This window comes from Xyrauchen texanus, chromosome 21 (genome assembly GCF_025860055.1).
Source record: "Xyrauchen texanus isolate HMW12.3.18 chromosome 21, RBS_HiC_50CHRs, whole genome shotgun sequence".
NCBI classification, from domain to species: domain Eukaryota; kingdom Metazoa; phylum Chordata; class Actinopteri; order Cypriniformes; family Catostomidae; genus Xyrauchen; species Xyrauchen texanus.
Window position 1 is genome coordinate 28,396,655 of NC_068296.1, and position 27,868 is coordinate 28,424,522.

Below are 27,868 nucleotides of genomic sequence, written 5' to 3' on the forward strand. Positions count from 1 at the left end.
GAAATATTCTATATTGCCATGTCAATTGCTTAATAAACTCACTAAAAACCTATAATGTTTTTATATTGAATGTTGCTTGTCTTTATTCTTCATAATGGCTCCTTGGAATTTGGAGCAATTTGTCTTGTAAAAAGCACTTTAAAATAAAATATAATTGACTTGTATTGAATTTAATTGAATCAAAAACACAGCAAATAAGAACAAATGAAGGTGCTGGTACACTTTCTATTTTTGTAGTGGCCAATAGAAAAAAAATATTTTAATATAATATAATATAACATAATATTAACTTTATATGCAATTAATGCATAATATAATGAACAATATAACAATATATTCGATTTACCCAAATGGCTTTATTTTGAAAATACGTCTTTTATTATGGAAAATTAAAACGCTTTTCCGGGTGACGTCATGCAGCGTCACTCAAGTTGCCGAATTGTTTTTGTTTCCGCGACTGCGGACTGTCTGCAGTCAGTGTACGACGTGACACACTGGGCTGAAACAGATAGTGATTATATGACCAGCTGAAGTTACAACTAGCATCAATAACAAGTTTAATTTGTTAATTGCTGCAACTACAGCAGAGTAAGTGTAGATGCTTTAAAGTGGTATTAATGTTCAAATAAGACCATTCTGAACTGTCTTGCATGTTGTTGTTTCCACAGTTGTCTGGATTTTTCCGACAGCATGTCAAATCCTAAAACAGCTGAAGCTGATGCTGGATCAGTGGTGTCGGACCCTCAGCACTCCCAAAAGCTGCTAAGGGCCCTTCAGTCTTTTAGGCAAGATGATTGTTTTCAAGATGCAGTGCTTTTTTTGGAAGGTGAAGAGATCCCTGTACAGAAGAACATTCTTGCTGCTGCTAGTCCATACATAAGGTATGATATAGTAACCTATGACATTTGAAAATCTCCAACATGTAATGGGTCTTGGACATGTTTTTGAAACAGCTATGAGCCGGAGAGATCAAATGTAGAACTGGTATGATTGCTCAGACATGTAACAGACCCTTGAGCAATGTGTCATGTAGGTGTGCCGAACAGCCCCACCTTGCCTGTTTCTGTTAGTCAGTACTTTTAAAAAGTCTGACCTAGTTTTAAACCTAAAACCTGACTAAACTTTAACAATAAAAAAATTATTTTAGTTTCTGTTCTTTGTTTCATCTTCGTTGCTTTTGAAGCCTAAAAGAATAGAAATATCATAACCCAAATGTACGTACAGCAGTCAGTGTCATTCTGGGACAGAGAGGATTGGATGCACTTGAAGGATGGATGCATGACGAAATGCCCTGATGTTTTTGTTCTGTATTATAAACACAGGCTTTGCTCACCTAGAGAGCATTACTTCATTCAGGAGAAAACAATTTTGGTTTCTTCAATTGTATAGATTAGGCTTAAGGGTTTCCACGGTTGTTCCTTATTGTGACAGGAACGATCATAAATGCAATAAGAGTCTAAAATGAATGAAATTCAAGATGCAGGTTATTTTGCAACCGAAATCCCAATAATAACCAGAAAAAAACAAGGCTTTATCCATAACGCAAGACTTATTTATATCCAAGACCAAAATTCACCTGGACTGTTATTTAAAACAAAACAAAACAAAAAAATCTGTGTTTCCAGTTCGCACAACCACATACGGGGTATAAAACATTCACTCATAGAATCCTTTAAAATGTATTGCAATAGAAAAAAAGTAACCACTGTCATATAGGCTATTAAATACTGTAGCAGTAATTCATCAACTATAGATCGTTTATTAATAGATCATCAGCAATTGGGTAATAAAAACAGACATTTTCCCTTTTCTTTAGGGACACCATCAGTCAAAATCAACATGAACATTAATTCAATAAAATTATCTTTTTACATTAATTATATAAAATTGTCTTAGTATGATGATAATGATTATACATACCTTTTTTAATTTTTTAAAAATAGATACTAAAACTATTGGCAACTATCGGCTTTGATTTTTGCCGATAACCGATAGTTCCAAAAAGCAACAAATTAAGCTCTAAAATATAGTATTTAATCAAATAGAATTTGCTCTTTGTATGTAATCTTTATAAATTAATTTATGAAAATACTTATCCAGTGATCACAAACAACAGGAAAAGTAAGGGAAACTCATTGGTCAAAAGGGTGTGTGAACCCTTTAATATATTTAAAAATCTCTTTCTTGTAGATCAAAGATTTAGACTCATTGTACAACCTGTTTCTAGGACCAAATTAAATTACAGCCCACCAAAGGAGGATGGATCTGTATACAAAATTGAGTTACAAGGGATCTCTGTGCCCACCATGAGACAGATCTTGGACTACATTTTCAGTGGAGAGGTGATAATATTAATTTACTTTTACATGTATTTATGACTGTGCGTCAAACTATGTGCATGGTTCACACGGTCTTGGAATTTTTATTGAAATTTACAAGCCTGAAGGTATCTGGAATTTGTTAATAAAATATTAAAAAGTAACCGAAAAGTCATAGACATTTCTGTAGTGAAGTATGCTCAGCTAAAGAATTATTTATCATCAAGAAATAGCTCTTTGTGAGTGTAACATCTATAAAATGTTATTATGAGTCATTGTTAATCACAAATAACTGGAAAAATCATGGAAATTCATTGGTCAAAAGGTGTGTGGATCCTGTATATAGTTTCCATTGTCATTTCGACAATCTCAGTTGGATGACTGTAAAGAGGGCCAAACAAAAGTCAGCTTTTTGGTGGTCTGATTTCCAGATTACCCTTAGTGAAGACACCATCCAGGATGTGGTCCAGGCTGCTGATCTTCTGCTCCTCACCGACCTCAAATCTCTGTGCTGTCAATTCCTGGAGAGCTGCATCACTGCAGAGAACTGCATCGGTATCCGGGTCTTCTCCTTGCATTACTGCCTACACCATGTCTACCATGTGGCCACAGAGTACCTGCAGACACATTTTCGAGATGTGGCCAGCACGGTGGAGTTCTTGGAGCAGCCGCCCGATCGCCTGTGTGAGCTACTGTCTATGGAGAAGCTCAACGTGGGGAATGAAAGGCACGTGCTGGAGGCAGTGGTCCGCTGGCTCGGACATGACATTGAAGCTCGGCGAGTGAGTGGGATGGGGGTTCTGGAAATGTCCCTAAAATTCTATATGAACCATTTAGAGATTCACTAATTTGTATGTAATCAGTGCATATACTGTATAGTATGTACAGTTGAAGTCAGAAATTTACATACACTTCGGTTGTAGTCATTAAAACAAATTTAAGCACTCCACAGATTTAATATTAGTAAACTATAGTTTTGGCAAGTCGTTTAAGATATCTACTTTGTGCATGACAATACATTTTTTCCAATAATTGTTTACAGACAGGTTGTTTCACTTTTAATTGACTATATCACAATTCTAGTGGGTTAGAAGTTTACATACACTAAGTTAACTGTGCCTTTAAGGAGCTTGGAAAATTCCAGAAAATGATGTCAAGCCTTTTGGTAATTAGCTTCTGATAATATTCTGATGTATTTTAAGGCCTACCTTAAAACTCAGTGCCTCTTTGCTTGACATCTTGGGAAAATCAAAAGATATCAGCCAAGACCTCAGAAAAAAAATTGTGGACCTCCACATGTCTGGTTCATCCTTGGGAGCAATTTTCAAATGCATGAAGGTACCATGTTTTGTACAAACAACAATACACAATTATAAAGTGATGGTGGTGTAGTGGGCTACAGCACATAACTGTTAATCAGAAGGTCGCCAGTTCGATCCAAACGGCCACCACCATTGTGTCCTTGAGCAAGGCACTTAACTCCAATTTGCTCCGGGGGAATTGTCCCTGTAATAAGTGCACTGTAAATCACTTTGGATAAAAGCGTCTGCCAAATCAATCCCAGAACAACAGCAAGGGACCTTGTGAAGATGCTGGAGGAAACCGGTTGACAAGTATGTATATCCACAGTAAAACAAGTCCTATATCGACATAGCCTGAAAGGCTGTTCATCAAGGAAGAAGCCACTGCTCCAAAACCGCCAGACTACAGTTAGCGAGTGCACATGGAGACAAAGATTTTACTTTTTGGAGAAATGTCCTCTGGTCTAATGAAACAAAAATTTAACTCTTTGGCCATAATGACCATCGTTATGTCTGGAGGAAAAAAGTGTGAGCCAAAGAACACCATCCCAACTGTGAAGCATGGGGGTGGCAGCATCATGTTGTGGGGGTGCTTTATTGCAGGATGGACTGGTGCAATTCACAAAATAGATAGAATCATGAGGAAGGAAAATGATGTGGCTATATTGAAGCAAAATCTCAAGACATCAGCCAGGAAGTTAAAGCTCGGTCACAAATGGGTTTTCCAAATGGACAATGACCCCAAGCATACCTCCAAAGTTGTGGCAAAATGGCTTAAGGACAAAAAAAGTCAAGGTACTGGAGTGGCCATCACAAAGCCCTGACCTCAATCCAATAGAAAATGTGTGGGTAGAACTGAAAAAGCATGTGCGAGCAAGGAGGCCTACAAACCTGACTCAGGACAGGACATCGGTTCTGTCTGGAGGAATGGGCCAAATTTCCAGCAACTTATTGTGAGAAACTTGTGGAAATCTACCCAAAAAGTTTGACCCAAGCCTACAAACAATTTAAAGGCAATGCTACCAAATACTAACTAATTGTATGTAAACTTCTGACACACTGGGAATGTGATGAATGAAATAAAAGCTGAAATAAATCATTCTCTCTACTATTATTAAAATAAAGTAGTGATCCTAACTGACCTAAGACAGGGAATGTTTTCTCGATTAAATGTCAGGACTTGTGAAAAACTGAGTTTAAATGTATTTGGCTAAAGTGCATGTAAACACCTGACTTCAACTCTGTTTGTATGTATGTGTGTATATATATATATATATATATATATATATTATATATATATATTATATATTAGGGCTGTCAATCTATTACAATTTTTAATCGAATTAATTACATGGTGTCCCGATTAATCACATATATAAATATTTGCTGAGAAAGCCCCTCGTATAACAATAAATCTATATAATGATTATACATATTTATATCAATATATCATTATACATAGTTATCTTTTAAATATTAAAAAATTATATATATATAAAACATATTCAGATAATTAAAATGCATTACATTCGTGTAGCAGAAGAGTTATTCATTGATAAGGCAATACAAAAAGTGGCTTTGAAAAATGCAAAAAAATGCATTGAAGTGAGAATTAATATGAAAATTGTCAATGATCAAAGATTTAGAAACAGCAAATCCCCACATAGTGTTAGTGAATGTTTTTTTTTTTTTTTTCACCTCTAGGGGCTGCTGTTCTAACCATAGAATCTTCCCGTATGGGCCACAGAGGAATACAAAAAAATTAGAAAACATTTGCATAAATATTCACTGATTATCCGATATTTCCAAAAAGCAACTTAATAAATTAACCAGTAAAACTGATATATACCAGTCTACCTCTAGCTGCAATATTGCCTTAATTAGGCAGATGCTGATAATTTATAAAACTACTACCAGCCGATACAGATACGGGCAAAATGCCATACATCCCTAGTCTAGATTCCTTACCAGATTTTGCAGAACTTATTGTGCATGCATGTATTTTTTTTTTTGTACCAGTAGTGCATTAGGTTTTTATTTAATTTGTGTCTCATTTTGTTACGTCAATTTATGCCAAACAAACTTCCAAATCCCATAGTCTCTAAAGCAGGCATTTACATGCAACCTATTTAGAACATATGATGGTGCAAACATCCCTAGATTTTAGCAACTTTTTCAAACCATCTGAGAGTTGCTTATCTGTGCTTTCTCTCTAGGTCCAAATGAAGGAAGTGATGTCTGCCGTGTGGATTAAAGGTCTGGACAAGAGCTACCTCCAGGACCAGATGCTGAGAGATTCCTTGATGAGGGAAGTGATAGGGAAGTGCTGCATGGAGTCTCTGGGAGGAGCAGAGCAGCAGGGGGAGGAACTGCTCGCTGCATTTAAACCCCGTGGCTACTCCGAGTGTATCGTAATAGCGGGGGGTGAGGAAAGGATGTGAGTAGTAACATGTGTAATATAATAAAACTGGATTAGGAGAGATCTGGTTGATTTTACTGTGTTCCTTTGTGTATTAAGCGAAACTTCAAGGTGAATGTTTATAATTTTTTTTTGTCCTGTTTTCGGTTTGTGATCCAGCTCTCGGAAGCCCACGGCAGCAGCACGCTGCTTGTGTCCTCTTTATGACCGCAGCAGGCAGCTGTGGATCGAATTGCAGTCCATGAACGAGAAGCGTGTTGGACACGGGGTAGTGTCAGCAGGTGTGTTAAAATGCTTATTTTTAAGCTTCAGTTAAGACAATAATTAAGACATGTTTGGTTGTCATGTAAATTATTAAAGGGATGTTTCACCCCAAAATGAATATTCTCTCATCATTTACTCACCCTCATGCCGTCCCAGATGTGGATGACTTTCTTTCTTCTGCTGAACACAAATTAAGATTTTAAGAAGAATATCTCTGCTCTGTAGGTCCCTACAATGCATGTGAATGGTGACCAGAAATTTGGACATTTTCACTTAGGGGTGTACTCACTTTTGTTGCCAGCGGTTTAGACATTAATGGCTGTGTGTTGAGTTATTTTGAGGGGACAGCACATTTACACTATTATACAAGCTGTACACTCACTGCTTTACATTGTGGCAAAGTGACATTTGTTTTAGTATTTTTCACATGAAAAGATATAATCAATTATAAAAAAAAAATGTGAGGGGTGTACTCACTTTTGTGAGATACTTTACATTCTTTGTGCATATCGCCACCTACTGGGCAGGGAGGAGAATTTATAGTAAAATATTACTTAAATATTTATCTGTTTCTCACCCACACCTATCGCTTCTGAAGACATGTATTTAACCACTGGTGTCTTATGGATTACTTTTAAGCAGGCATGCATCATCCATTCTGAAGTGCTTGCATCCATATGTATTACTGGTATAATGGTGGCTTGTCTCTCCGATTAGAGGGATGCCTGTTTGCAATAGGAGGAATGGATGAGAACAAAACTGTGTTGAGCAGTGGAGAGAAATATGACCCTGAGACCAATACCTGGACGCCAATCCCAGCAATGATGCAGGTATTCCTGCCAAACATGCACAGAACATCCAAAAAATCTATTCAGATGTAGAAAGCATAAAACAAAAGCTAATGCCAGTACCAAAAGTATCCACATTGGGGCAGTGTGGGCAAGCTTTTTATTGCAGAACATTTACATATTCATTTAGCACATTGTTTAAAGCAACTTTACAGTGCTTTCAATGTATACTTTATCATCATGCTTTCCATGCTAAAAAAAACATCTTAAACAAGACAAAGGTGGTTTGCTGTCCTAATCTGGTCTTCTAGCTTCATCAGGCTGATCTGGTTTGCTGGTTTTAGAGGGGTTGTGGGCACTTTTCAACTGAAGATGGGCTTGACAAGCTGGGAGACCATCTTAGACTAGTTAAAACCAGCTTAGGCTACCAGCTGATGTGCAGGCACTTAATAAACAACACACATATTTAAATTGTTTAGAAAGAAACATGTATTTTACTTGGATTTGATGTAGTTCCAGATACCAGCAGGTGTCAGAATTGTGCTACTGTACTTTCTTGTTTCTGTTAAGGCCCGACAACACTTTGGAGTTGCAGAGCTGGATGGTCTGATTTATGTTCTGGGTGGAGAAAACAAGGACACTGAGGTTCTGCTCACGATGGAGGTGTTTGACCCCCATTGCAGTGTCTGGAGAACCCATCCAAAAATGACCACCGTGCGCAAGGTGAGATTTAGCTGCTTTTGCTGTAAAAATCTGCACCCTTACACTGCAATACTCTCCTACTATTAATTGTGTGGATGTGTGTCTCTTCATTTTCCAGTTTGGTTGTTGTGCCACCATGAAAAAGAGACTCTACGTGATAGGCGGTGGATCGTACGGGAAGGTGTATGACTCTGTGGAGTTCTATGACCCCAAAACTCAGCAGTGGACTACAGTCTGTCCTCTTAAGGAGCGGAGGTAATGTTATACATTTACATTTATTTGGTGTATCACTATTGCTATTCCTCACACTTGGTGTTAGGGATGTGAACAAAACGTTTTAACCTTTGGCCCATATGCTGTTACTCTTGTAAGTGGTCAGATTTTCGATATTTCACCTCGTGGACGAAAATCCCATAGACTGGAGGAGGTACCTGAGGTATATCTAGAGGCCAGAATATGATAGAGACTTTGGGGTGGGATCTTTTGAATTTGGACTGTAAGCACAAAAAAACCAGTCATATCACTGTTTTTGGCAACCACCCACAATATTGCATTTTATTCAGGAAATGTAAAATTCTAGTTCATTTAGCAGACACTTTTATGCAGCTTGACTTATAAAAGATGAATTACACGAGCATAAGCACAGTAATATGTTCACATGTTAAAAATAGACAAGAATTTGCTTTATGATCAATGACGTGATTTATTTTCTGTGTGCCATACACAAAAGCAGTTTTGTGTAAAGGTCTATATTTTTTTTTTAAAAAGGCAAAAGTATTTCAAGTTTCAAATCTGTCAAATCTTCAAAAAAGAGTTTCGTTGTGGAGCATAATTTTTACTTAAGACAGTGATTCAATTTGATTATGTTTAGGTAACCAGATATTTAGTGTAGAGATGTTAAAGAGGTTACATTATTTTTAAAGGAATAGTTCACCCAAAAATGAACATTCTCTCATCATTTAGTCACCCTCATGCCATCCAAGATGTGTATGACTTTTCTTCTTCTGAGCACAAACAACGATTTTTAGAAGAATATTATAGGTCTGTAGGTCCATACAATGCAGGTGAATGATAGCCAGAAATTTGAAGGTCCAAAAAGCACATAGAGGCAGCATAAAAGTAATCCATATGACTCAAGTGATTAAATCCATATCTTCAGAAGCAATATGATAAATGTGTGTGAGATCAATATTTAAGTCCTTTTTTATTATACATTCTTCTCCCTACGCAGTAGGTGGCGACATGCACAATGAATGTGAATCACCAAAAACAAAAAAATAAGAATGTGAATGTGGAGATTTATTATAAAATTTACTTAAATTTACTTAATTTTTATTTATTATAAGAATTACTTAAATATTGATCTTTTTTTGCTTTAGACGTGGCTTTAACCACTGGAGTCTTCTGGGTTATTTTATGATGACTTTTATATGCTTTTTAGACCTTTAAAGTTCTGGCCACCATTCACCTACAGAGCTGAGATCTTCTAAAAATCTTCATTTGCATTCTGCAGAAGATAAAAGTCATACACATGTAGGATAACGTAAGGGTGAGTAAATTATGAGAGAAGTTTCTTTTTTGGGTGTACTATCCCTTTAATGGGAAAACGGCAAACTCAGTCATTCAGAGCAACTTGGGCTCCATTCATTTCAAATTGCAAATATTTTGAATGCTCAGAGTGGTATGCACTTTGTAAATGTGAATTTAGGCAATGTTTTTTTTCCCCCACCCAGAATAATGTTATAATTTTAAGGGGAAGGCAGCATGTCTTCATAAGGGTCTAATGACTGTGAATGCTTAGACACACCCTGTGATGTGTGATGCCTTGCAGATGTGTCTTTAGAACAATTGTAGACAAGGAACTTATCAGTCTAAACTCATGGAAACTGGAACTAACTGGAAACACTTGATCTTTTTCCCCATCTGCATAAAAATAAATAGTCATTTTTCTGACTTGTTTGGGATGTTGAGTAATAATGTCCATGTGTGTACTTAAAGGTGCAGTCAGTGATTTAAAAAAAATAAAATAAAATAAAAAAATTATGGATAATTGCTAAACTTTCAAAACATACATGCATAATAATAGTAGAATAGCTTTAATATAATAAATATGTTTAAACTGATACACACTCACATGAGATGAAGACGCTTAGAGAAAAAGTGTTAGTCTACATGTGGCGCTGGGTGCTTAATATTACTGGCTTTATCACAATGATCACTTGTAATTTAACTCTTTCACTTGCGGAATCAATTAATCGTGGCTGACTGCAAATAGTTTAATTTCTGTCCACAGGTTTGGAGCGGTAGCATGTGGCATTGGACCAGAGCTCTATGTGTTTGGTGGTGTTAGGAACAGAGACGCTGACAATCCAGAGTCCAGCCAGATGACCATCGCCAAGTCTGAGTTCTTCCACGATGAACTGAAAAGGTGTTCTTCAAAACACTGGACTCATGACAGACTGGACTCATGTTCATGCAGATGTTAATATCTCATTCTTTCTTTCATTTCCTCCAGATGGATGCTCTTGGATGACCAAAAACTCTGTATACATGCCACATCATCCTTTGTGTATGGAGCTGTTCCCATTGGTCCCAGTATATATGTAGTTGGAGAACTTGACACAGGTAAGCTTATAAGCATTCTTTCTTTGAAATCCTCCATCATGGAGTTTTATTTTTATTTATATTTCTTATTTAATAAACAACATTTTCCTGGAAGACCAAAAAAGTACCTTAAAGCTCTGTTATTGGACCCTTTTGGGAACGTTTGGTTTTGATTCACAGAACGGTCCAATAACAGAGCTATAAGGTACTTTTTTGGTCTTCCAGGAAAATGTTGTTTATTAAATAAGAAATATAAATAAAAATAGAAGGTAAGTATTAAATGATTCTTGTTTGCTCTTCACATCTGTTCATTATAATGCATTAAAAATCCCATATACTAAAGTTAAATGAATGCTCTGGGTTCAAAACAAGCTTAGTTCATGCAGCTTTTTTATTTTTTTAGAACAGAAAATATTTTGTCCTGAAGTTAGGGTTGTGTGGTATACTGGTACTGTGGTACTGAAAGTCAGGGCCATTTCTGAGCATATGGGGGCCCTAAGCAAATTCCTGCTTTGAGTCCCCCATCGTATCAAAGCCCACCCAAGAAATGCACGACAATACATTCTTCACCAAATTTGAATATGTTAACTTAAAATTGGAATATATATACAAATTAATAATAAATGACTATAAATAACAATATATAACTACATCCCAAAAACTTTAATAAAATGTTTTTATATGTCTTTTAAAAATGACCTTGGATTGCGGAGTCCCCGTGGTCGCTTATAGCTAGAAATGGCCCTGCAAAATGTTTACCACTTGGATATCATTAAGCAAATTTCGGTACCTGACCCGGACAACAGTGTGCTGCTATTCAACCCCATTCTGGCAGTATAAACAATATTTAAATTTTTTCCATTTAATAAATAATATTTAACCAAATATTTATTTTGCTACATGAAATGCCGCCAGTGTTGCCAACTTTGTCGCTAGATTTCCGTGCAGATATCTGTCGCTAGATATCGCTCTGTCCCATGTGCAGCTTTGGGACTCTCTGATCACTGTCTGGTACATCTTCTCCCGACCTACAGGCAGAAATTAAAATCAACAAAGCCAGTTTTAAGGACTGTAAGGAGATGGACTTATGAAGCAGAGCTGGAACTACAAGCCTGCTTTGACTGCACTGATTGGAGTGTTTTTGAAGCTGCAGCTACAGACCTGGACGAGCTCACAGATACTGTTACATCAGGGGTGCCCAATACGTCGATTGCGATCTACCAGTCGATCGGAAAGGCAATGCTGGTAGATCACACAAAATTTAAATGTACTTTCGTTAAATTTTTATAAAAATAAATATAATGTCTTTCCTTCTTTTAGTTTCTGTTTGACTTGCAATTGACGAGTAAATATTGACCAGGCGAGGTTTTGTTTATTCAGTTGCCATAACAACTAGGTTTGCGCTTACGCGCCTTCCAAGGACTTCTGAGAACAGAGCGCAAAATTGCGATGCTACTGCCCGGATTAGGCAAAACTGAATGGAATCAGACAATTTCGCGCTCTGTTCTCAGAAGTCCTTGGAAGGCGTGTATGCGCAAACCTAGTTGTCATGGCAACTGAATAAACAAAACCTGGTCAAAATGGTCCTATGGTCAATGTTTACTCGTCATCAGAATAAGATAAATGCCCTTGCTATTGTAATCTATTGTGCTGTAGGTGTTTTGGGTTTAGTTTTAAAACTGAATGATATCAACATTGAACATTTTTTGTTTTTATTTTTTTTTGTATTAATTAGAAGATGAATTCCATGTAGGGATACATGCAGTAGTCCCAACAAGCATTTTCTTATTTTAAATTAAACTGTGTTTTTTTAGTTGGAAGATCTTATTGAGTTTGGTCATTTAAAAGTAGATCATCACACAAAAAAGTGTGGGCACCCCTGTGTTACATCATACATCAGTTTCTGTGAAGGTATGTCCATCCCTACTAGGACATTTTTATCATTCAACAATGATAAACCATGGTTCACAGGAAAACTCAGACAGCTTCGTCATGCCAAACAGGATGCTTACAGGGGTGGGGATAGAGTCTTGTATAATCAGGCCAGGAGCACACTGAATAGGGAAATCAGAGTGGCTAAAAGAAGCTACTCTGAGAAGCTGAAAAACAAGTTTTCAGCTAACGACCCTGCATCAGTGTGGAGTGGCCTGAAACAACTTACTAATTACAGGACTCCTACCCCCAACCCTGTGGTGGACCAACGACTGGCTGACGACCTGAATGTGTTCTATTGCAGATTCGAAAGGCCCAATTTCACACCCCACACGCACTCAGACTTTCATTTCACACAAACATTAACACCTCCTGCAACCCCCCTCCTCCCCCTCCTGCTACACAAACTGCACTCAATATCTGTGAAGACGTTGTGTGCCGTGTCTTTCGGAAGCAAAGGTCAAGGAAGGCTCCAGGCCCAGATGGCATCTCAACAGCGTGCCTTCGTTCCTGTGCTAACCAACTGGCCCCCATCTTCACTCAGATCTTCAATAGATCACTGGAGCAGTGTGAAGTCCCATGCTGCTTCAAACGCTCAGTTATTATCCCTGTCGGCTGGCTGTCTGGTGCATTCAAAACACACTACCATCTCACAGGACCTGAAGTGGGAGATACACATCGACTCCATTGTGAAAAAGGCCCAGCAGAGGTTGTACTTCCTTCGCCAGCTGAGGAAGCTCAACCTGCCACAGGTGCTGCTGAAACCGTTCTACTCAGCAGTCATTGAGTCTGTCCTCTGCACTTCAATAACTGTCTGGTTTGGTGCAGCTATGAAATCAGACATCAGAAGATTACAAAGCACAGTTCAGACTGCTGAGAGGATTAATGGTTGCCCCCTCCCTCCCCTTCAAGAACTAAACACTTCCAGAGTGAGGAAAAAGGCTGTCAAATTCACTTTGGACCCCACTCACCCTGCCCACTATCTTTTTGAACTGTTGCCTTCTGGCCGGCGCTTCAGAGCTCTGAACACTAGAACCGTCAGACACAGGAACAGTTTTTTCCCTCAGGCTATCCATCTAATGAACAATTAAATTGCCCCATTGAGCAATAATTATTTGCAATACACAGTTTAAGTCTATTTATATTATCCAACATATCCACTTCTGCCATTACTTACATTGCACTGTACATAATATACTGTATTTTTGTTCTTTATATAACAAATTGTAATAGATTTGCACTACGTGTGTATATGGGTATTTATGAAGGTGAGTGTATGTACGTATATGTATAATAATTTTTTTTTTTAATTACCTATGTCTTGCTGCTGTTTTTGGTATTGTTGTACACTGGAAGCTCCTGTCACCAAGACAAATTCCTTGTATGCGTAAGCATACTTGGCAATAAAGCTGATTCTGATTTACCGACTTTGTAACAAACCTTAGCTACTTCCGTAGAAGAAAGTCACCAATACTGCCCCGCGAGCACGTGATCTTGCTTTCTCTGCGTCTACTCTGTTCAGTGAGATTGATAGAGAGAGAGGTGAGAAGGCGGAGCAGCTCAATCAGTTGACCGCATGTCAGCTGACATAGACGTGAATGAGCTGCGCATGTGCAAACCGCGTTGTCAAGGACCAATCATGAATCAGTATTGTTTGCTCTCCTTTAGTTTTATATTTAAAGAGTTTAATTTGACCGTTTATTTTTATTCTTTTCATGCACTTAATCACAGGAGATTTTTAGGCAGTTGTTCATTCCTGTTTCTGAACACTCTGAATTCAGACACTTACTTAGACAACTCTGTACTTGATAAAGACATGTAACAAACTTACATTTGTATATAGGGAATTAATAGGGTGTTACAGTATGTATGGTAAGCACAGAGAAGCAAACACATTTATATGGTGGATACTATGTAAAATGCAAATGAGACGCGGTGACGTCACAAATGTGTTAATTAGCATATGATGTCATTTAGCGACTTTTCGAGCAGGCTTTTGCTACTTTCCATTTAAACTAGTTGGCAACACATATTGCTGCACAGGGACTAATGGGAACCCTGTTGAATTAATCTGACTTGTTTTTAGAGTGGGTTCATTCAAATTAATTAACTGAAGAAAAAAAAAACATCTTTCCAACAGTTTTTGAGAGAGATTATTTAGTCAAGGAAAGTATCTTTGCTTATTGCCTCAACTTGGTGGGTTATAAGGCTGCATGTGCAATGTGATGGAAAAAAAAATAATTATTTGCTAAAGGTTACAACAGGTTAGTGGCAAAGTATTTTGAAAACCACTGATATACGCTCTAATGTAAAATGTAGTTAAGTTTTTAGTATCACAAATGTTAGTTTCTTACTCTCCAAAGCTGCCAAGTGAACATACTTACTACATTATATATATTTCATGATTTTTTTTTTTTTTTTGTCTTAAGGCACTAGTTTTGACTATGTTCGAGAGTTCCGCAGAAGCACAGGCACCTGGCACCCTACCAGACCACTCATGCCTTCTGATCTGAGTAAAACGAGCTGTGCCGCCCTACGCATCGCCAACTGTAAACTGTTCCGCCTGCAGCTTCAACAAGGCCAGTTCCGGATCCGGGTTCAGTCCACATAAACAGAATTTACATCCTTACCACTGAGTTCTACGTTATGTCACTCCTCCACCATCTGCAGGTCTGGAGGAGGATGCCAGGGGTTGTGGAATTGAAGTGGCTACAGCTGAGGTTTGGTTTTAATAGGAAAATGGGTTGAATGAACTGGGCTTTTTTTATGTTTGATGTCTTTTGTAAGGGAATGAATTGGATGTTCCCTTTCTATTTTGAGTGATTATGACAAAGAGTGGGATGGGGGGAAATCGATTCACAAACTGTTCTGAATCGCTCCACCAAAAGTCATAATCTGAATTTTCATTTACTTGTTAATAATTGCGTTCATTGAAAAACATGAACAGGAGAGACTATTACAGATAAAGATAGGTGCCATCCAATGCACTGCATTGGAAAAACAACATGATGTGAAGGGCGCATCAGCAGCCACAAAAAGGTATGCTTATTCGTGCAAACAAACAAACTCATGAGCCTTCAGCCAAAGACTAAACATGCTTCATATCTTGTAAAACAACCAGCTAATTCTCTTTTTCATAATCTTTGAATATGTTTTTCACAGCAATCAATGTCACAAGGTACAGTGAATGGCGTGTTTTAAAGTTGATCATTTTCTTGCACAACTATTGAAAAAAGATGCACGTTGATGAAGAACTAGAAAATGTAAGATTGCTCTGATGCGTTTTTTTTTTTCCATTGGTGCAGAGCCACCTATGATACTAGTTTATGATACCCATTTATTCTATTTTTATTTGTGGGTCAAGGGTAGATATATTTGAGTCTGGCTTTTGCAGAATATTTACACAGAATCTGGCAACAAGCGACATTCACTCGCACAAGGTTTGCACCCATATGCTGTTGCTGAAAAACTGAGATTCTTTGAGGATGATTTTGGAATCAGATTATGACTCCCTGAATCATGAGATGCCTAAACATTCCCACCCTTATTTTTGACTCCTGTTCACAGGAAACTGCTCTCAGTTTTAATGGTTTATTTGAACAGTTTATAATAGGTTTTACCTGTCTGCTGCTTGTCTTAATCTAACACTTACAAATTAGAAAGGGAGGTTAATGTTGCCTTTTATATACAGTTATAGTTGGGTATTAAATGTGGGTGCAGTAAGTAAGGGAACAAATCAAACACATATCAAGGCTAGTGGTACATCATTTGTTGCTAAAGTGTCTGTCTACTGAACATTCAAGGTAGTGAAGGAGTGTTAGATTACTGAAATGGTTTAAGATGTCTTAATATTAGTACTGTTAGTGATTTATTTCCATTTATGATATCAATCTCACATTTTTAATTTGCATAAATATATTTTCTTTCAAAATGCAGTGCATTAATTTCTAAGGCATTCAGTTAATTGGTGGCCTCATTAACTGGTAATTACATATAATTGCATTACATTTGTGAGTCCCATCTATATTTAATTAGGTTATAAAAATAGTTTTTTGTATTGAAAAAAGAAACCTATGGTCCTGTTCTTATGCAGTCCATTTGTTAGAAAGCGAACCGAATTAAGCAGTTTTAATGTCAGATAGCTTAAATACATTAACTGTGTTATATAAATGCTATAAATAATTTTTTTTTATTAATCTTAAAAGTTAACATGCTAACACTCGATAATAAGGTTCCATTCATTAATATTAGTTAATGCCAGTGGCGAATTCTCAGGGCCAGTAAAGCGCTCTCTGCTGGCTCTCTGGCTGGTATTTTTAATCGCGTCACTCTTAATTAATCTACAAACAAATGAAATGAAAAGTTTATCCAGTCAGAATTTATTCCTTGATGCTAACAAGCGAAGCCAAGCTCGTTAGCCAAAGCAACATGTGAGTCTGAGCTCCGCCCCCTCAGGCATTTAGAATTTCCACAGAATCCCTCAACAGTGCAAATGAATGAGCAACTAAAGTCAGATATGTTTTGTTCTTGGTGGGTGCGATCTTTAGGATATGTCACGGTCGAGGCCTTCTAGCTGGCCTTGAGTGATGGACTCATGCTTTAAGTGATGTAATTTGAAAGTGAAGAGCGCAAGATTGTCATAACTGCCGCTATTGCCATTGAGAAAGAGATCCTTATGGATTTAAAAACATTATTATAGATATTCTGCATGACTGTGTGATTTGCTTAATTTATTAAATGGGAAAGGAGAACAGAGTTACTTCAAGTGCTTTTTGCATTGATATAGCAATATCAGGAGTTTTCTACTTGAGCATTCAGTGTCAGACAGGACTGGACTGGTAATCTGGCACACCGGGCATTTTCCCAGTGGGCCGACGCACTTTGGGGCCGATCAGGTGCGGACTGGCCGTTGGGAGAACCGAGCGGGCTGGTGGGTCGGCCGTGGAAAGGGCCGAATGGCTAAAATGAGCCGCCCCGTTATGCAAAACATCACCACGATATGCAGAAAAGGACAGCGAAGTCCTTTTTCCCAACTTTAGGGCAAGTTGCGTTGTAAAATCCTGGGCTGATTTCTCTTCCTAGTCCAGCCCTGGTGTCATATCAAGTTTTGAAAAGTAGTGCTTCATTCCATTCAACTCGGAAAGTCGGATTTTACAACTTCCTGCTAGGAAAAGTGCAATGGAATGCATCTTGAAGACAGAATTACAACTTAGGCTTGTGCACAAATTCTCACCTCAGATTTCGCAGAGATGCAGGTGCATGATGCCACACAAACATGTCAACACTCAGGGAGAAATACAAAGTAAGTGATAAACATTCACTTTATTAAGTAATATCGATAAATGAGTGTTTCCACATTACAAGATATTAAAGCCTGCAGAAACAGGTGTATAAAACATTATAATCTCTTTTGATAATCGTACACCTGAAGCACAAATGCTAGTGCTGCAGAACTGTTTATCAGTTGGATTGCTAGGAGACATATCTAATGAGAGTCAAACCCCTGCTAAGCTAACAGGAGCATTGCAGTTTAAGTTCCGAATATCAGGGAATGCAATGCATTTATGGTCTGAGATATAAAGTAGAAAAATCCCTCATCCCACTTGAATGGAACACAGCATAACCGTATACCCTGATGAAATAAAATTTATTTCAAGCAACATTTAAATTACAAATATTATTAGATATATTTTTCCAGGTATTATAGACCTCTTTGGTAGATTCATATGAAAAATTATGATTTTTGAATGTCTGTACGTTCGTTTAAAAAAAACAGTCATGCTGCAGTTAAAATTTGGCTTGCTTGAACATTAAGTGTCATTTCAAATTCTGGCTTTTTTTAAAATGTCAATTGGTATTACTAGTTAGCTGTGACATAATGTATGATGCCCAAAGGCATACAGTGTCTTATTCATTGTGACACTGTGTTTTATTAATGGCATGAATCACACTGAAGGCCTAGACTTGAAATGCACGGCCCGCCACTGGTTAATTGTATCATGAACAAACAATCAACAGTATATTATTACAGAATTTATTAATCTTTGTTAATGTTGGTTAATCAAAAAAAAAATTGTTCATGTTAGTTCATAGTGCATTAACTACTGTTAACATATACAACTTTTGATTTAAAATATGTATTACTATATATGAGAATATCACACCTGCCCCTATTAAGAGTTTACATTTTAGAGTACGTACACTGAGCTAATGGCAGATGTGTTATATTGTCAAAAGTAGCAACTAAAGGGTGGTGGAAATTTGCATATTTTATGTGCCTGGCTGACTATATTATAGTCTGCCCATTTTATCTGATGAAATGTAGCTGTTGGTTTCGTATCCAGGGACTCTGAAAGCCACAACATGTCAGAAATGGATGCAAGTTGCAGTTCTCACCCTTATGTGGCGAGATGTATTTTGTGAAGGACCCCTGAACTGGCTTTCCTGTCACTGTGGATGTTTTTTGGCATCTGGTGACCCCATTTGTTCTTTGCATGATTTAGCTGCTGCTGTCTGTTCTATTTGAAGGGACAAACATTGCATATTCACCACCATGGAAATGCACACCAATAGCAGAAATATAGAATAGAAAACACTGGGCACTCTCGTTTGTCAAAAATTATTCCAAAGCAAGGATTTCCTGAAGAAGAGGAATGTAGACGCACAACATAATAGGGCCAACTATTATCTTTGGCATCCACACCAAGTGCACTGGTCACTAGATAGAAGGTATGCATCAACAATGTTTAAGTGGAACAGTCTTTTCTGTATCATAACAAAAAAGGCAGTTGTTATTGACATCTAATGTCAAGTTGATCCAAAGTACTGTCCGATTGCAGAATACAAGAACTATGTGTTCGTGCCCAAGACTTCATACACAATACTTGCTCAAGGAAATGATCAAGACAGTCACTTTATTATAAACATTGTCATGGCTCGATTTGCACAGAACACTAAAACATTTAATGTCTGCCAGAACAGTGTGATTTAATCAGATGTAACAATGTTTATGTAATGCAAAGTGCTGTTCTGGTGTTTTACTCTGTTTGTAATTATTTCATGTTTGTGGATGTTTTGGTGAGCAAGTATGGCTATTAAATTAGAGGCCAATGTAGAAATATCTGTCTGGCTCTCAATAAAATATTATGCAGAAGTTCTTGTTTCTTTTCCATGGTTATAAAAAAATAGCATGAAATCTTTAGATGTGAATTAAGACTATTTACACAACACAATCTAACATTTGTATTTTAACTCAAGTTCACCCAAAAATGACATTTCTGTAATCCTTTACTCACCATCTCAGATGTGATTACTTTCTTCTACAGATCACAAATTAAGAAATTTAGATTTTTAGAAGAATATCTCAGCTCTGTAGGTCCATACAATGCAGGTGAATGGTGACCAAAATGTAGAAGCTCCAGTGGTTTAATTTGTCCTTTGAAGCAATCCAGGCAGTTTTGGATCGCTATGTATATTAATGATAAGATTACTAAAACCTTGACATCAGCAATCACCTTTGTGATTTTGGTCTGTTCTCAGCCAAAACCAATTGGATCTCTTCAGAAAAATGTGGACTAAACCACTGGAGTATTATGGATTACTTTTATGCTGCCTTTTGTGCTTTTTGGAACTTCAAAATTTTGGTCACCGTTCACTTGCTTTATATGGACCTACGGTGCTAAAATATTCTTCTAAATATCTTTATTTGTGTTCGGTAGAATAAAGTAAGTCATAGACATCTGGGATGGTATGAGGGTGAGTGCATAATGAGAGAATACAAATTTGTGGGGGAATTTTTCCTTAAAAGATTTGCTGTTATAAACTGTTAAATCTCTCAAAGTTTCAAGAACACATCCACTCCAAAATAATGGAGTGGTGGTGTAGTGGGCTAAAGCACATATCTGTTAATCAGAAGGTCGCTGGTTCGAGCCCCACAGCCACCACCATTGTTTCCTTGAGCAAGACACTTAACTCCAGGTTGCTCGGGGGGAATCGTCCCTGTAATAAGTGCACTGTAAGTCGCTTTGGATAAAAGCATCTGCCAAATGTAAATAATGTTAAATATTGACCCCGCCCAAAATTTCCACAAAAAAAACATTTGAACTTGATTTAAATTAAGTATTTATTCATTCTTCTGTCTCTCTGTCTGTCATTGTATTACAGTAATGGGAATGAGAACGTTTTGGTGAAATGTGCTTAATTTGCATGGGAAAAAAAATCATAATGGTTCTAAAATAGACTTGATTTTCTTAATGCAAAATATTGTGCATTATTTTTCCTTTGATTTTGGGGTAAAATTAGACCATTTTTAAAATTAGAAATTTTTCATGTCATTGACCAATACAATGATAAATGGCATAAATGCAAATATTTTGCATTCACACTAGCTTTGAGAATGCCAGTTCACTTTGAAATCTTTCCCCTTTTTTAACTTTTTACTTGTAAATATTATTGATTCCCTTCTGTTACTGGAAGTAAAAGTTAGCAAGAGCAAAATTCCTTCAGGCAGAATGACAATGTAGTGAGTGCAGTACACTGTAAAAAGTATTATGTGATAAAAAATAAAAAAGTAACAATATTTCACATAATATTTTTAAGAACTTTTCAATCCTTGTTTTTTAAAAATAAAATCATGTGAAGTCACCCAAACTATTTAGTATTTAATCCTTGTTTGTTTTTTATAACATTTCTTTAAGTCATTGGAAATCATCCAACTTAGTTATTAAGCCTTATTTTTTATTACATCACATTAATTAAATCTAACATGCTTTATTCTTCTAATGATATTAAGCTAATTTAGTCATTTTATGAGCTTAAAAATTATAAGTGCCATTTTACCACCTTAATTTTTACATGAAGCATTTATTGCTTTATCCATTTATATTGTAAATATTCCCACTAAAAGCATTTATATATATATATATATATATATATATATATATATATATATATATATATCAATAACTTGTACAAAACACATAATAATATATAAAACCCAAACACACACACACAACCTTACGGTTAAGTGCTGAATTTATTCTCTCAAACAGTAAGCGGTGTACATTACACTAAAACTGTTTGATAAAAAAGAAAAGGAAAATCAATACATAGTTTAAAATACACAAATAAAAGCACCATTTAATGAAAAATAAATAAAATCAAGGAAAAGTTTACAAAGTTCAATTTACTGTCATATTTGTAGTCAAAGCCTAATGACAAGCCTCCTCTAAAAGGAATAGTTCGGCCAAAAATGAAAAAAATCTCTCACATTGACTCACCCTCATGAAATCAGATGTGTATGACTGATATTTTTCTGCAAAATACAAAAAAAGATTTAAGGAAATCTTAGCTTTGTAGGCCCTCACAATGTAAGTGATAGATGACCAAAACTTTGAGGATTCTAAAAGCACAACGATAGCCTAAAATAATTCCATATAACTCTAGTAGTTTAATTCATGTCTTAAGTAATCCAAACAGTCTGGGGTGAGAAAATACCAAAATATGACTCATTTTTATACGAATCACGACATCAGCAGTCTCCTTGGCGATAATGAGCAAGGAGGTTTTTTTTCGTCTGTTCTTACCCAAAACCAATTAGATAGCTTCAGAAGTTTTTTTGTTTTTGTTTTGTTTTGTATGAATCCTGACGATGAGAGTGTGTTGAATATACCATACATGACACTTGGCTAACTGGACTGGACTATACCCACACTTGCTGTTAAACTTATAACATTCTCCAAGAACATGTCCGAGTTGTTTTTGTGGGGGAAAAAAAAAAAATACTATTCTGGAAAAAAACTTGGAAAACAACTTATCTTGCAAAACTAATGACAAATATTCATGCTATAAGCTTGTATTAATGTTGAACTTTAAGAACAAATCCCTCTATTCAGTACATTCTAGACCAAAACATGGTCCAGAAAAACTCTATAAAATAAGTTTGTTTTTAAGTGCTTGCACTTTGTTGGATAACTTGCATACATCCAGTTCTAATAAGATCTTCTGAAAGGCCTCAAATGTATACCTCAGTTGTTTGGGATAGCAGAGTTTTAGGGCATATGTGAGTCCCAGAGGAATCGCACCGGCTTGATGCTGAAGTCCTCCTGTTCATCCCTTGTGCTGACAGTAATTTTCATTATGTGCTGCAGGAGATCTTGCTGAACATTTGTATTAGAGCACTATAGAACACAAACACACAAGCGTTTGATACTTCTCATGTTGCAAGTATTTCTAGCATGTCAGCATTTTAAAAAGTGCTGTTCATATTTTATTATGTTAAAATACCTGTATCTCATTTTAATATTCTGAGACAACTATTAGTAAACCATATGTTGTCTGATTTCTCTGAAAAGTATAAACATTGTGACTCTTCGAATACATTCATAAAATCTATTCTGACTGGCTGTCTGCAATGCACCTCTTATGAGGGGGTGCACAAAATTAATCAGATAAAGTTTTGTTAAAAGTTACCAGTCTGTAACAATGAACACTAGTCAAAACTGTTACTAGTGTATTGTACCTACCACATACTTGTGTGTTTCACAGAGAGAAACTCATCCTGGTTCATGAGGTTTTTTTTTTTTTTTAAATGGACAAAATTGCAGTTTTTTTTTTTTTTTTTTTAAACATCATAAAGGTTCATAATAATTTCAGGTACTTACATCATACTTTTGGAAAAGATCTTTCTCCTCTCCCAAGGTAATTTACCAAGCAAGAGACTGTCTGGTCTGGTCAGTGCATCCTGGGTCCTGAAAATACATTTATTTATATGTATTTCTTTTTTTATTATTATTATTATTTACATTTATTTGGATTTTTAATTTAGGTGCCTTTTCTCTTCCATAAAGCTTAATCGGATGCCTTTTCATTTTATAGTTTTTAACAACCACTTTACACCAGGGGTTTTCAATCCTGCTCCTGGCAACCCACAGGCAGCTTTTTATATTTTGTAAGCCCCCTTATCTGACACACCCCTCGCTATTGGTGTGTATAGAGAGTCTAAACAGCACTGTTTCTTTACAATTAATATTATTATTAAAATATTAGGATCACGTGAGCTCTACCATCTTCTCTCGTATTGGCTGTCGCTCCCGAAAGTCGCTCTTCATTTGCATAAATTAAAACATTTCTCAACTTTGTCGCGTCGCTGGACACGCCCACATCCGGTTGCCGTCGCTCGTGTTGCCGGAAGTCGACGGCTCTCGTTGAAAATGAACGAGATTAGGTCGTTTTGTCGCTGTGTGTCGCTGGCAGTGTGAACGTAATAATAATATTAATTGTAAAGAAACCGTGCTGTTTAGACTCCATACACACCACTAGCGACTTAACCGCCGCCACTGGCGACATGCCGCGACAAAGTAGTTGGCAGTGTGTACGCAGCTTGGGGTGACATTAAAAATGAGTCGTGTGTCCCAAAGAACATGTTTGAAAAACACTGGTTTAATGTTTACAGAATACTTTTAACATTTTTTTTCCTCAGGGCATTTTATAGAAGACTAGACTCTGTGATCTAAATCTGCGTGGGAACGCAAACCCATAAAAGTTTTGGGGAATATACTGGGCTGACAGACAGCAGCAGAAGTGGGAGGGAGTATTGAGGGGGAAGATCAGCACCACTGATTATGAGACTGCAGGAATTAATGTTTCTCTCATTATTTGTTGCAAGTTGCTTATGATAAAAAAGCACAGCAAATTAAGTTCTGTAATTCTATCAGGACGGGACATGGCCCGTTAAATGGGGATTGCCCCGGTTTTATCGGGACGTCTGGTCACCCTATAGCGTCAATAAAATTGATTAGCGTCAATCTCAATGTACAAAAACTGAGTTAAAGCAATTAACATGGCATAAACTTTCTCCGTTTATGTGCCGTCTCCGCGCGAATGGGTGAAGAAAGGTATTATAAACGATCATCGCCCTTTTTTCATCAGACTATCGTCCACATTTTCTCCACAGAACACCGCACATTTAGGTGTCTCTTATTTTACACACAGGGGATTCAACTAGCTCATCAGGACAGGCTCCGACATAAAGTGAGAATATAAAATAAGCGAGCCATCCAAAATATGCGATGTTAGTGGTGCTCCAGAACTGGATTGAACACACATTGTCAACCTTTAATGAGACAATTAAGAAATAAAAGGAAAATTATTCAGGCTTACCTTTTAGCGTGTACACATGTCGACCAGTCTGCCAAAAAGTCGTCAAATCAGCAGTTATTCACTGTCAAATGAATTGGTGTCTAAATTAAACCACAAAATTGCACAAATTTCCCCAAAATAAAGTAGTTGTCTTCTTTCTTAAAAGTCGTAGTTAAATGTAGGCTACCCAATATTTTTTATACAATGCAGTTATAATTTGAAATATAAAATATCTGTAATTTTTATACATTTCATATAATAATTTTTTTATCAAATTGACTTGACACAACATCTTGTAAAACTGAAACACCTGAGGAATTTAGTAATTTGTGAATTATTGCATAACTCTGGTATGTTACCAAAGGTTGGATTTTTTTAGTGGCGTAAATGATGTCTCATCATGTGTTGTGTTTGATGTGTACGGAAATGTTGTGTTGTGTGTTTGTATGAATGAACAGTGCGGGACAGGCGCATGATTAACAGGATTACTGAAGATAAACAGGATGGAGCAAATTCTCTCAAACAGGGCAGCTCACATGATGGCACTTAATTTAACCACAGGTCTTGTGACACTGATGGGTAGCTAGTGTTGTTTGGACAGACACTGGGTTTCTCCTGGTTTAGACTAGGTGTGTGGGGGCTAAACAAGTCCTTTTTGACCCAAGGTCCTGTCCACAAAAAAAATCCTGAAAATAATATAAAATAGGGCAGACCATATACGTATGTTGAAAAAATAAATCCTATCAGGATCTCTAAAAGTCCTGCAATTATACATGGATTGAAATGGTTTTTGTTTTTTCATTCAGTGCAGTGTTTTAAATGAAAGATTTGATTATAAGATTGTAGCTTAGGTTGTAAAGCATAGCGCCAGCAATGCTAAGAATTCAATTCCCAGGGAAAGTCACTTTGAAAATATGGAAATACTGTATGTTTGGATGCAGTGCTGTTCAAAAATCTGAGTACATGTTGAAAATTTGGGATTCAAAATCTATTTGAAACATGGACATAAAGTTTCACAATTTAAAATGTTTAAAACAAACAAATGACTGAAAATGAATAAGAAATAAATAAGATCGGTCACATATTTCCATCAGCAAATTAGTGACATTGACCATGTTCAGTCCTTTATACTGTACAAAAGGTCAGATTTACTTTCTTTTATTGAAGCACACAAGATGTTCTGTTGAACATTCTCAAATCATGCTGGGAAACATGAATCAACAGGTTTTGCATAATCTTGTGGAATCCATGCCAGCTCGAGTGCATGTTGTCATTAAAGCAAAAGGGAGACATACAAAATACTTATAAAATCTGAATTTTGTCTTAATTTTATGATGCTATAATGCAATGCAAAAAAAATATTTAAAAAATGCTACATATTCTAACATCAAACTTTTCCAAATGAATACTTTTGGATCTCACGGTATATTTGGAATATCTGCCAAACACATAAATGAAAAAGCTGATTTTGTAATGTAAACCATCTCTGCAAGTCAGTGTCATAAAAATCATCATGACAGAATGAATGTATAAGAATGAATATAACCTCTGACTTACAGCTGACTGCCTTTTTATAGACTGCCCAAGATGTATGGTAGAAAAAAATAACTTGCAGTCTGGAGGGTTTTCCTGTCAAGGCTCATCATCAAAAAACCAACCAACCAACCACAGACATTTGTTTCACAGTTTGTAACAACATGTGACTCTATATTTACAGCTTGTGAATGGGTGTTGCATATTTGGTCAAACACATGATAAAGAGCTTTTTGTATTTTGTTATTATTGGTCAGAGCAATAGAACAGCAACCGTTTGCAAAAAGACCACAGCAAGAAATACTTCTTGTTTCATTTAGTCTCCATGAATTTAATTGCATTAAACACCAAAATATCAAACCATGTTGCATCTGCACACAAATGATAAAATACCTTTTCTCAGAACTCACTTCACTTTTATGAGCAGTTTTTTGCTAATAATTTAACTATCTAGTCCCAAGGTGACTTACGCATAGCTGCATAAAGTCTGTTCCTCTCAAGTTCACGCAGGTGCCCTAGCAGAGTAACCACAGGTGAAGGTCACATTGTAAAGAAAGTGTCCAAATGCATAAAAAACTGAAGTCAATACCCTTAATTTCATTTGAGAATTTATGTTAAAAACAATTTAATTTCATTCATTCAAATTAAGTCTTAAGTTTCATTCAGCCTACATCATTTAGTTGAATTAGGTCAAATCAATGTACTATAGTAGTTTAACTCAACTTTATTAGATTCATCAGACAAAATGTACTCATGTTTAATTTAATTAATTTTATTATGTTGGTACAACTACTTTTATTTGATTATTATTAGTACAGTATATGCCAGGTGAACAAGTATACTGTCAATTTAATAGCAGAGAGCTAAGCGGCACTCAAATCAAACAACACTTGAAAGTGAAAGTCCATCCTCAAATTAAGCACATGCACCATTCTTCACCACAATGTTAACCTTCAGACACTCTTTTTAAATGCCAATAGAACAGAACATTAAACATTTACTTATCTCCGACGATTCTCATCTTGCTGAAAAATGCATAAAATAACACTTAATTTCAACATTTATTCACCCCATCCAGTCCAATGCTGGGAAATGGAAATCCCCTGCCCAGTTTCACCAATACTACAAAAAGTATTAATTTTGTCCAAACTCAAATGGATAAAATTTGACATTTGGATTGAATTAGTTAATTTTACAGTTTAATTTAATTAAGTAAACTGAACAACCTGCATAAATCCTTTTTTTGTGTGTGTAATTTTGAACAATATATCTAGTATTTTATCATTTGAAACCTAACAAACTTTTGTGTGTGTGTGTGTGTGTGTGTGTGTGTGTGTGTGTGTGTGTGTGTGTGTGTGTGTGTGTGTGTGAAATGGATTGCTTTAAAAATTAATTTATGCTTTATGTCTTTAAAACAAATGCCATTTGGTTTTATATTTTGTTAATTTTATGTAATGCAATGACATTCTATGTCCAAATACTATTTGGGCCAAAGTCAAAAACAAGAGACTTCCTCTTTTCTGTTTAGTGTACCGCAGTCAGTCATGTGACCACGTTTAAAGTCATGGTGAATTGCATCATGACTGCATATGATCTGGTAGGCCTGATTCATTTCCTTGTTGATGGAAAATGCATCACTTGAGTGGGAAATCAAGTGATGCAGATTTCTTTTCTTTCTCACCATTTCGGTTGCTTACACAGCACTTTTACCACAGTACTCCCAGCAGGCATATTATACCTTTATACCAGCAACTGTACTTGGAAGAATGTTGTCAGCAATGGCAGGCCAGCGTGCTTGAATGTTTAGATCATCCTTCAGGGATTAATCAGGCTAGTATCAGTCCTTGAGGAGATGATCTCATTGTCTCT

At 36.5% G+C, this 27,868-nt stretch overlaps 1 protein-coding gene across 1 annotated transcript; it reads left to right on the forward strand.

The window, feature by feature from the left end:
- Window positions 1-460: 460 nt before the first annotated feature.
- gan (gigaxonin) lies at window positions 461-19,716 on the forward strand. The gene is made up of 12 exons (XM_052152867.1): window positions 461-588; window positions 669-881; window positions 2,228-2,342; window positions 2,750-3,100; window positions 5,836-6,056; window positions 6,198-6,319; window positions 7,020-7,132; window positions 7,661-7,813; window positions 7,911-8,047; window positions 10,086-10,220; window positions 10,308-10,417; window positions 14,758-19,716. Exons 2-12 carry the CDS (start codon window positions 691-693, stop codon window positions 14,937-14,939), a joined length of 1,830 nt encoding a protein of 609 aa, XP_052008827.1. The 5' UTR covers window positions 461-588; window positions 669-690; the 3' UTR covers window positions 14,940-19,716.
- Window positions 19,717-27,868: the final 8,152 nt, after the last annotated feature.

Excerpts from the sequence above, each read along its gene's own strand:
- gan (XM_052152867.1), top strand. The coding sequence starts at position 691 with ATGTCAAATCCTAAAACAGCTGAAGCTGATGCTGGATCAGTGGTGTCG. Across the intron at positions 3,101-5,835 it reads ATGACATTGAAGCTCGGCGA|GTCCAAATGAAGGAAGTGAT; the intron begins GTGAGTGGGATG and ends CTTTCTCTCTAG. Across the intron at positions 10,418-14,757 it reads AGTTGGAGAACTTGACACAG|GCACTAGTTTTGACTATGTT; the intron begins GTAAGCTTATAA and ends TTTTGTCTTAAG.